Source organism: Eimeria necatrix, genomic scaffold (assembly GCF_000499385.1).
Source record: "Eimeria necatrix Houghton genomic scaffold, Enh_scaff893, whole genome shotgun sequence".
Classification (NCBI taxonomy): domain Eukaryota; phylum Apicomplexa; class Conoidasida; order Eucoccidiorida; family Eimeriidae; genus Eimeria; species Eimeria necatrix.
The window spans coordinates 1-10,000 of NW_013654693.1; the positions used below are offsets into that span (position 1 = coordinate 1).

Genomic DNA, 10,000 nt, shown 5'->3' on the forward strand with positions numbered 1-10,000 from the left:
TATTTATTTATTTATTTATTTATTTATTTATTTATTTATTTATTTATTTATTTATTTATTCAGGTTTGTTTGAGTCTCTTGAAGGAAAATTCGGAAACTTGGCAAAGAATTTCCGACAGTGAAATGGACTGGAGAGAAATCTCCCAAGTCAACAAGTGCAGCAAATACCGATGTGCCACTCCCCCCATGTAAACCCTAAACCCTAAACCCTAAACCCTAAACCCTAAACGCTAAACCCTAGTAAGCCCTAGCAGCCCTAGCAAACCCTAGGAAAGCCTAGCAAAGCCTGGTAAACCCTCGACGCGGAACTGAGTCGATTGGAAGCAAATTAGCCCACTCGACGACAAATTTGCTAAACCCTAAACCCTAAACCCTAAACCCTAAACCCTAAACCCTAGACCCTGGGTCACAAACCCCAGGCGCCGAGCCCCGCGCTCCCCTGTGGAGGCCCTCCCCTGGGGCCCCCAGCAAACCCTAAACCCTAAACCCTAAACCCTAAACCCTAAACCCTAGAATCTGCAGTTGTTTAGTTGGCGCAGCCAAAGCGGCGCCCCAAGGAGCAATGGGAGCGTTTAGGGTTTAGCGAGGGTTTAGCGAGGGTTTAGCGAGGGTTTAGGGTTTGTATTTGTTAATAAAAGAACTCCAACGAAATTCAAAATTATTATTTCCCGGAATGAAACAAATCGACTCCGAAACCCTCAAGTTTTTTTCGCTGTCTGTAGGGTTTAGGGTTTAGGGTTTAGGGCTTAGGGTTTTAGGGTTTAGGGTTTTTTTAGGGTTTAGGGTTTTTTTAGGGTTTAGGGTTTAGGGTCTTCTGTCGATTCGAATAGCGCTGACGACAGCAGCAGCAGCAGCAGCAGCAGCAGCAGCAACAGCAGAAGCTACTGCATCAGAAGTAGTACCACACACAAAAACAGCAGCAGCATGGGCAAATGCAGCAGCAGCAGCAGCAGCAGCAGCAGCAGCAGCAGCAGCAGCAGCAGCAGCTACAACATACTAGCAACAGCGACACCAGAAACAGCAGCAGCAATAGCAATAGCAACAGCAGCAACAGTAGCAACGGCAGCAGCAGCAACAGCAGCAGCAGCAACAGCAGCAGCAGCAACAGCAACAGTAGCAACGGCAGCAGCAGCAACAGCAGCAGCAGCAACAGCAGCAGCAGCAACAGCAGCAGCAGCAACAGCAGCAGCAGCAACAGCAGCAGCGGGAAAATAAGAATCAAACTGCCAGTGAAATGTTGGGGGTTAGTCATTTGTTGCTGTAGCAGCAGGCGCAGCAGCTCCTGCTGCGGCTGCTGCTGCTGCTGCTGCAGCAGCTGTTGCTGCTGCTGCGGCTGGCGCTGCTTGCTGGTACTCCCTAAAGGGGAAACGGCACAGCAGCAGCAGCAGCAGTTGCTGCTGCTGCTGCTGCTGCTGCTGCATTGCTTGCTAAAGTGGTTCGGTAAATTTACTCTTGAGGCGCTGCTGCAGGTTGCTGCTGCTCTTGTGCCTGCTGCTGCTGCGGCTCCTGCTGCTGCTGCTGCTGCTGCGGCTGCTCCTGTGGCTGCTGCGGCTGCTCCTGTGGCTGCTGCGGCTGCGGTGGCGGCGGTGGTGGTGGCTGCTGCTGCTGCTGCTGCTGCTGCTGCTGCGGCTGCTGCTGCGGCTGCTGCTGCGGCTGCGGCTGCGGCGGCTGCGGCTGTGGCGGCGCTAACGGCTGTTGCTGCTGCTGCTGCTGCTGCTGCTGCTGCTGCTGCTGCTGCGGAAGATGTAGAGAGAAAGGGATGGCATCTGCTTCGGAGGCTGCCTTGACAATAGCAAGGCTGCTGCTGCTGCCGCTGCGGCTGCTGCTGCTGCTGCTGCTGCTGCTGCTGCTGCTGCTGCTGCTGCTGGACATGATGGGGAATTCTTTGGGAAGTTTCGCAGCAGCAGCAGCACATGCTTCATGTGCTGTTTCTCCTGCTGCAACAACGCCGAAGCTGCTGAGAGCAGCAGCAGCAGACTGCGCTGCTGCACTGTTTGCTGCTTCCGCATTGCTGCTTTGATCGTCAGCAGCAGCAGCAGCAGCAGCAGCAGGGTTTGCAGCAGCAGCATCAGCAGCAGGCGCTGCTGCGGGCACAGGTATAGAGCCCTCGTTCGGTGCTGCAGCATCTGTTGCTGCAGCAGCATCTTTTGCTGCAGCAGCATCTTTTGCTGCAGCAGCATCTGTTGCTGCAGCAGCATCAGGCGCTGCAGCAGCATCTGTTGCTGCAGCAGCATCAGGTGCTGCTGCTGCAGCATCAGGTGCTGCTGCTGCAGCATCTCCACTAGGCGAGGATTCGTTTGCTGCTGCTTCTGGCGCAGCAGCAGCAGCATCAGCAGCAGCTGGCTGCGGGTCGTCCGTCAGCTGCACTGCTGCTGCTGCTGCTGCTGCTTCTTCCTGCGCGTCTTGGGCCAGCTCAGCAGCAACTGCTGCTGCTGCTGCTGCTGCTGCAGCAGCAGATGTTGGCGGCGGGGAGGGCCCCGAAGCCAACACATTCTGCAGCAATTCGTCAACATCTCTTTGGACTTTTTGCTGCCTCCTGATTTGCTGCATTGCTGCTGCTGCTGCTGCTGCTCCCAGGCGCAGCCGCAGCTGCTGCCGCAGCTGCTGCTGCATCTGGCTTCCCATTTCAATAAACGCCGGTGCTGCTGCTGCTGCTGCTGCTGCTGCTGCTGTTGCTGCTGCTGCCTGGTTGTGCCCAACTTGCAGCTGGGAAGGAGTGGCTGCTGCGGACAGGAGAGCAGCAGCAGCAGGACCAGGAGCAGCATTAGCTGCTGCAGCTTCAGGCACTGCTGCTGCTGCTGCTGCTGCTGCTGCTGCTGCTGCTGCTGGCAGCTCCACGCCGCATGCAGTGGCAATGCTGCTGCAGGCATTTTCTGTCAATTTGATAGTGACGGTTCCCTGAAAATAAAATAAAAATAAAAATAAAAATAAAAATAAATAAAAATAAAAATAAATAAAAATAAAAATAAATAAATAAAATAAAAATTAAAATAAAATAATAATATTTGATGCTGCTGCTTCGCTTCATTCATTCAATGTGTGCAGCAGCAGCACCTAAAGCAGCAGCAGCTAGCAGCAACACGAACAGCAGCAGACGCGTCAAAAGCAGCAGCAGCAGCAGCAGCAGCAGCTACAGCCGCAACAGCAGCACGAACAGCAGCAGCAGCAGCAGCAAAAGCAGCAGCAAAAGCAGCAGCAGCAGCTACAGCCGCGAAAGCAGCACGAACAGCAGCAGCAGCAGCAGCAGCAGCAGCAGCAGCAGCAGCAGCAAGACTTGCCGCAGCATCCGCGAAGAAGGCCGTGCTGCTGTTGAACTTGTCTTCGTTTCCAAAGACAGAACAAACGAGAGCAGCAGCAGCAGACTGGCAGCTGCAGCCCTCAGCTCGAAGGGCGTAGCTTTTTGCTGCTGCTTCCAGCGCCTCTGCAGCAGCAAACAAATCCACACAGTTTGCTGCAGTGAGCAGCAGCTGCTGCAGCAGCACGGGCAGCAACGCAGGCAGCTGCAAGCGCAGCAGCAGCAGCAGCAGCAGCGACAGCAGCAGCAGCAGCAGCAGCAAAAGAGGCAGAAGCAGCAGCAGGCTTAGTCACCGCAGCAGCAGGCTGGGAGACTCCACGAGCAGCAGCACCACAATCACACAAGCAGCAGCAGCAGCAGCGACAGCAGCAGCAGCAGCAGCAGCAGTAGCAGCAGCAACACAGGAGGCAGCAGCAGCAGAGGCAGCAACAGCAACAGCAACACCAGCAGCAGCAGAAGCAGCAGCAGCAGCAGCAGCAACAGCAACACCGCAACGTAGCAGCAGGTACAAATCAGCTGCCGCAGCACCACAGTGACAACGGCAGGAGAAGCAGCACCACGCAGCTGCTGCTGCTGCTGCTGCTGCTGCTGCTGCTGCTGCTGCTTCCTTTGCTGCAGCTGCTTCACTAAGTAGCCCACCGTTGCCTCCGCATGCACTCAAGTCCAGATCACACTGGCCGCCAGGCTGCTGCTGCTGCTGCTGCTGCTGCTGCTGCTGCTGCTGCTGCTGCTGCAGCTGAATGGGGGGAGGCTGGTTGGACTCCTGCTGCGCGTCAGGGGCAGGAAGCTGTTGCTGCTGCGGCTGCTGCTCCTGCTGCTGCTCCTGCTGCTCCTGCTGCTGCTGCAGTTCGCGGAGAGTCTGCAGCAGCTCTTGCCTGCGTTGCTGCTGCTGCTGCTGCTGCACGCCCTGCTGCCAGGGCATCAAGTTCTGCGTGCTGACGGGCCCCGCGTCCCGCTGCTGCTGCTGCTGCTGCTGCTGCTGCTGCTGCTGCTGCTGCTGCTGCTGCAGCAGCAGCATGTCCCGCTCCAGCTTCTTGAACTTGGCATCTGCTGCAGCACTTTCTTCTCCTTTCAGTGAAGACAAAACCACTTGAGGAATTGTTTGAGGGGCTGTGGGGGGTACAGCCGAAGGGGCATTTAGCTGCGGCAGGGGGGCCCCCGGGGGGCCCCCCAGGGGCACTGCGAGGGGCCCCAGTGCTGCAGCAGGCGGCTCGTCTTGCTGCTGCAGCAGCAGCAGCTGCTGCGCCTTCTGCTGCTGCTGCTGCTGCTGCTGCTGCTGCTGCTGAAGCAGCTGCTGCTGCTGCAGCGCAGCCCCGCTCGCCAGCAAACTTGCAGACACGCCGCCGTCAACTGCCTGTACACCTGAGAAGCCAAGCGCCGCCGGCCCTGCTGCTGCTGCTGCTGCTGCTGCTGCAGCAGGAGCTGCTGCTGCAGCAAACGGAACAGCAGCAGCGCGCAAACCTGCAGGCGGCTGCGCAGCCAGCTGCAGATCTATTGCTGCTTTCTGCGCCTCCAAAAGAGCCAAATTGGCCCTGTCCACTTCGCTTTGCTGCTGCAGCAACTGCTGCTGCTGCTGCTGCTGCAGTTGCTGCTGCAGCTGCTGCTGCTGCAGCACTTGCTGCTGCTGCTGCAGCTGCTGCTGCTGCAGCACTTGCTGCTGCAGCTGCAGCAGATCGGGCTGCAGCTGCGGAGCCGCGAGTGTCAGCGCCGGCGCCTCCGGCTGCAGCAGCTGCTGCTGCTGCTGCTGCTGCTGCTGCTGCACCTGATAATTCAGCTGCAGCAAAGAAGCCCCTGAAAGCCCTGCGGGCACAGCCATTGCCTTGGCCTCTTCGAAAGACTCTGTGGGTGGCACTGAATCATTGAATGTCTTTTGCTGCTGCTGCTGCTGCTGCTGCTGCTGCTGCTGCTGCTGCTGCAAGTGGGAAGTAGCAGCGGCAAGCTCCGGGCCCGTGTGTCAGCGTGGGGGGGGAAGCGCTGCAGGGCGACCTGGGTTTCTGGGCTCTACACATGCGAAATAAAAAAGGAAAAAGTGGAAAAAAAGGAAATAAAACTTACTTTTCGGTTTCAGCAGCCGCCGGGGCGAGGGCTAGCCGGAGCAGTCGCGAGCAGCCGCAGAAGTTGAACGCGGAGAGTTGAGGTGGAAACCGCCCTCTAAAAGAGGAACGGGGGGGGAATACACATGAAAAACAAGAAAAGGAAGTAACTCGGAGAAAAGCTACCTTGAATTCGCATGTCAAGCAGCAAAGTTGTGCGAAAACGCACAGAAGACCAGCCCTGCGGAGAATCGATGCTGCGCTCCGCGGCGCGAGATCTGCAGCCCTTCGAGGTTTCCGGGGAGAAAAATAAAAAAGAAATGAAAAGAACGGCGCCAAAGCCTCCAAAGCCGCGGGGAAAAGCCCTAAAAGAATGAAAAGCAAAATGAAGTGACTGCGGCAGTTCGTGAACGAACAGAGTCGACCAGCCGAGCTGCCTGTACACCTGAACTGCGAAACCTCCAAAACCGAAGATTCTCCGAATTTATTTCTCCTTTTGAACTTCCGACTTCGCAAAACTCCATTAAAATGTTTCTTCTTTTCTCCTGGCGAGTTGGAAGCGAAAAAAACGCGGCTGGCCCCGCTTCCTGAGCTCGGCTTGCGCCCGCGCCGCGGCCGCCGCGCCCTGGAATCTGACGGAGTAAGAATGAGAAAAGCGGAAATTATCTTTAATGGCGAAGTTTAAATATTAAATTCAAAATTAAATGAATCTGCTGCAGCAGCAGCAGCAGCTGCTGCTGCTGCTGCTCTTCGATTTGCTGCAGCAGCTGCTGCTGTTCAAATTCAAATTCTTCTTCGCCCACGAAGAGTGGCTCGGTGCTAAACCCCAAACCCTAAACCCTAAACCCTAAACCCTAAACCCTAAACCCTAAACCCCGAAAACTGCCCTGGCTTGAAAGAAAGTCCTCCAGCGAGGCCTCCAAGTTGAGCAGCTTTCCAAAAGAAATAAAAAAGGAAATTCGAAAAAGAAAACTAACATTTTCTGGTTTTGTTTCTTTTCTTCTTTAGAGAAACAAAAACTTGAAATGAAATTAAATTCAACTTCATCAAAAGCCTCAACCGCCAAACCCTAAACCCTAAACCCTAAACCCTAAACCCTTGCTGCTCCTTCGACTTGCTCTTGTCGCCATTCCGTCTTCATTTCTTTTCTAATTTGCATTTCTTTATTTTATTTTTTCCATTTTTCTCTTTTTTGAGTTAAATGAATTTATTTTTTTTTTCAATTCTGATAATTACATAAGACAAATCAGTCAACTTATTAAATGAATTTTGCCAAATAAATAATTAACGAGTCAATAATTTAATTAATTAATTAATTAATTAATTAATTAATTAATTAATTAATTAATTAATTAATTAATTGAATTATTGACTCACTTCTAGTTGCAAACAAAGTAGCTGTTTCTTATGGCTAGCTAGCTAGCTAGCTAGCTAGCTAGCCAGCCGGCTAGCTAGCTAGCTGCAGCAGCAACAGCAGCAGCAGCGACAGCAGCAGCAGCAGCAGCAGCAGCAGCAGAAGCAGCATGCAAGCACTTTGCCAAAATAAAGAAATATTTCTTCGCGCTTCGTTTTGTGTTGCAGCGGACAAATTTGCCACTGCCCCCCAAACCCTAAACCCTAAACCCTAAACCCTAAACCCTGAACAAAAAATTGGGACCCTGGCTAGCCACGGCTAGCCCCCGCCAGCTAGCTAGTTAGTGCCAGCGGCCTAGCTAGCTAGCCAGCAAGCTAGCCAGCTAGCTAGCCAGCTAGCCAGCCAGCTAGCTAGCCAGCTAGCTAGCTAGCTACCCAGCTAGCTAGCCATGGCTAGCTAGCTAGAGAGCAGCAGCAAGTTAAGCACATCCGGCTAGCTAGCTGGCCAGCTAGCCAGCTAGCTAGCTAGCTAGCTAGCTCGGTGGCTAGCTAGCTAGCTAGTTGGAAATCTGGCCTTGCGGGTCGAGGCTTTGCTGCTGCAGCGCGCGTGGGCTGCTGCTGCTGCTGCTGCTGCTGCTGCTGCTGCTGCTGCTGCGGTAGTACTCCGCTTCGAGAGCAGCAAGAGTCTTTCTGGTGACTTTAATTCCTTTTGCTGCTTCTTGCAGCTCTTCAAAAGACAATTCCACTTTCTTCAAAACCTCCAAAACTCCCTCCAAAGAGCTCGCCAGCAGCACCGCCTGCGCACGCGCAAACCACCATTTAGGGTTTAGGGTTTAGGGTTTAGGGTTCGGGTTTTCCGGCGAAAGCGCAGCATGCACTGCGGGTGGAAAAGCAGCTAGCTAGCTAGCTGGACAGCTAGCTAGTTCGACACACAGCCTTGTTTAGCTAGCTAGCTATCTATCTGCCTCCAGCTAGTTAACCAGCTAGCTAGCTAGCTAGCCATAGCTAGCTAGCTGGCCAGCTAGCCACAGCTAGCTAGCTAGCCAGCTGGCAGCGGCTGGCCACAGCTAACTAGCCACAGCTAGCTGGCCCGCTCGCCGCGGCTAGCTAGCCAGCTGGCCACGGCTAGCTAGCCAGCCACAGCTAGCTGGCCAGAGCTAGCTAGCTAGCTAGCTGTGGCCAGCCAGCCACAGCAAGCTAGCTGGCCAGCCACAGCTAGCCAGCTAGCCAGCCACAGCAAGCTAGCTAGCCAGCCACAGCTAGCCAGCTAGCCAGCCACAGCTAGCTAGCTAGCCAGCCACAGCTAGCTAGCCAGCCAGCCACAGCTAGCTAGCCAGCCAGGCACAGCTAGCTAGCTAGCCAGGCACAGCTAGCTAGCTAGCCAGGCACAGCTAGCTAGCCAGCCAGGCACAGCTAGCTAGCCAGCCAGGCACAGCTAGCTAGCTAGCCAGCCACAGCTAGCCAGCTAGCCAGCCACAGCTAGCTAGCCAGCCAGCCACAGCTAGCCAGCTAGCCAGGCACAGCTAGCTAGCCAGCCAGCCCTAGCTAGCCAGCTAGCCAGGCACAGCTAGCTGGCTAGCTGACCTCGTTGGCCTTGAGGATGGCGAGGGCGGTGGCGAAGAGCTGCTTCTCTCCGCGGAAAAGAAACAAATCCCAAATTCTCAAGACGGAGTTCAACTCCAAGTTGTAAGCAAACAAAGTCATGCACAGCTAGCCAGCTAGCCAGCCACAGCTAGCTAGCCAGCCAGCCACAGCTAGCCAGCTAGCCAGGCACAGCTAGCTAGCCAGCCAGCCCTAGCTAGCCAGCTAGCCAGGCACAGCTAGCTGGCTAGCTGACCTCGTTGGCCTTGAGGATGGCGAGGGCGGTGGCGAAGAGCTGCTTCTCTCCGCGGAAAAGAAACAAATCCCAAATTCTCAAGACGGAGTTCAACTCCAAGTTGTAAGCAAACAAAGTCATCAGCCAGCCCGACAAAAACATCGAGGCCTCCACGCCCTCCGCCTCCAGGTGCGCGCTCAGCCTGCAGCAGCAGCAGCAGCAGCAGCAGCAGCAGCAGCAGCAGCAGCAGCAGCAGCAGCAAAGGCGGCAGCAGCAGAGGGCTTGGGGGCTTCTTGCTTCTGCTTTCTTTGTCGTGTCAGCTGCTTCTTGCTGCTGCTGGCGCCACAACAAAACCAGCAGCAGCAGCAGCAGCAGCAGCAGCAGCAGCAGCAGCAGCAGCAGCAGCAGCAGCAGGAGCGGACTGGGGCATGTGTGTCTTGAGGAGTTTTTGGAACTGGAAGAAGTATTTGTTCAAAAGAGGAAGTCCAGGTCTGTACAAATCCGCGAGAGAATATTTGGAAAGCAAACAAACCAAAAAACAAAATGCTGCTGCTTCCCGCATGTGCAGCAGCAGCACCCCACACACGAAACCCATGCCTTGGCAGTAACCTGCAGCAGCAGCAGCAGCAGCAGCAGCAGCAGCAGCAGCAGCAGCAGCAGCAGCAGAATCAGATAATCATTTATTTATTATTTATTTATTAATTATTTATTAATTATTATTTATTTATTTTTATTTATTTATTTATTTATTATTTATTATTATTAATTAATTAATTAATTAATTAATTTATTTATTTATTTATTATTTATTTATTTACCAACTTCGGGGTTGTACGCGGCGTAGGCCTTCAGCACTTTGAGGAGAGCCTGCGAGCAGCAGAAGGGCAAAAGTGGAAAAAGAACAAAAGATTAAACAATTTAAAGTAATTTAAAATGATTTAAAATGATTTAAATGATTTAAAGTGATTTAAAATGATTTAAAATGATTTAAAATGATTTAAAATGATTTAAAATGATTTAAAAGAAGGAAAAAGAATTCAAAAGAATTTTAAAAATCAAAAAAATGAACACAAAATGCGAAATTGGCGCCAAATACACACATGCCGCTTAAATTAAATAAACAATTAAATAACAAATAAACAAGCAATTAAATAAACAATTAAATAACTAAATAAATAAATAATAAATAAACAATTAATAAATAGAAACAAATTAAAATAAACAAAAGCAACTAAACAAACAACAAATAAATAAATAACAATTAAATAATTAAATAAACAATTAAATAAACAAATAAATAAACAAATAAATAAATAACAATTAAATAATTAAATAAACAATTAAATAAACAAATAAATAAATAAATAAATAAATAAATAAATAAATAAATAATAATTACAAGTTGTGGGCGTCGGAAACTCAGAGACTTCTCTTTCACAAACCCCTTTGTTTGTTGTTGATTTGTTGGTTTTGGTTGGTTTGTTGGTTTGTTGGTTGAAAACA

The 10,000-nt window shown here is 52.0% G+C and overlaps 4 protein-coding genes across 4 annotated transcripts in view; 2 read left to right on the forward strand and 2 right to left on the reverse strand.

The window, feature by feature from the left end:
* Positions 1–123: 123 nt before the first annotated feature.
* ENH_00081460 (hypothetical protein) lies at positions 124–192 on the forward strand (the record flags this gene model as incomplete). The annotated part of the gene is made up of 1 exon (XM_013583314.1): positions 124–192. One exon carries the CDS (start codon positions 124–126, stop codon positions 190–192), a length of 69 nt encoding a protein of 22 aa, XP_013438768.1.
* A 616-nt stretch (positions 193–808) lies between these two features.
* On the forward strand, positions 809–1,215 carry ENH_00081470 (hypothetical protein; the record flags this gene model as incomplete). Its single annotated transcript, XM_013583315.1, has 1 exon — positions 809–1,215. A coding segment is annotated over one exon (407 nt), but the record flags the coding sequence as incomplete, so codon positions are not given.
* Positions 1,216–1,244: 29 nt separating this feature from the next.
* Positions 1,245–5,111, reverse strand: ENH_00081480 (hypothetical protein, conserved; the record flags this gene model as incomplete). The annotated part of the gene is made up of 3 exons (XM_013583316.1): positions 1,245–1,356; positions 1,451–2,898; positions 3,783–5,111. The coding sequence occupies 3 exons, from the start codon at positions 5,109–5,111 to the stop codon at positions 1,245–1,247; spliced, it is 2,889 nt and encodes a 962-aa protein (XP_013438770.1).
* A 2,127-nt stretch (positions 5,112–7,238) lies between these two features.
* Positions 7,239–10,000, reverse strand: part of ENH_00081490 (TBC domain-containing protein, putative) — a gene marked incomplete at both ends in the record, with an annotated part of 4,118 nt that continues 1,356 nt past the window's right edge. Inside the window, 4 exons of the mRNA XM_013583317.1 lie at positions 7,239–7,478; positions 8,519–8,699; positions 8,953–9,106; positions 9,316–9,364. Coding sequence (XP_013438771.1) covers positions 7,239–7,478; positions 8,519–8,699; positions 8,953–9,106; positions 9,316–9,364 — 624 coding nt within the window. The remainder of the gene's footprint in view (positions 7,479–8,518; positions 8,700–8,952; positions 9,107–9,315; positions 9,365–10,000) is intronic.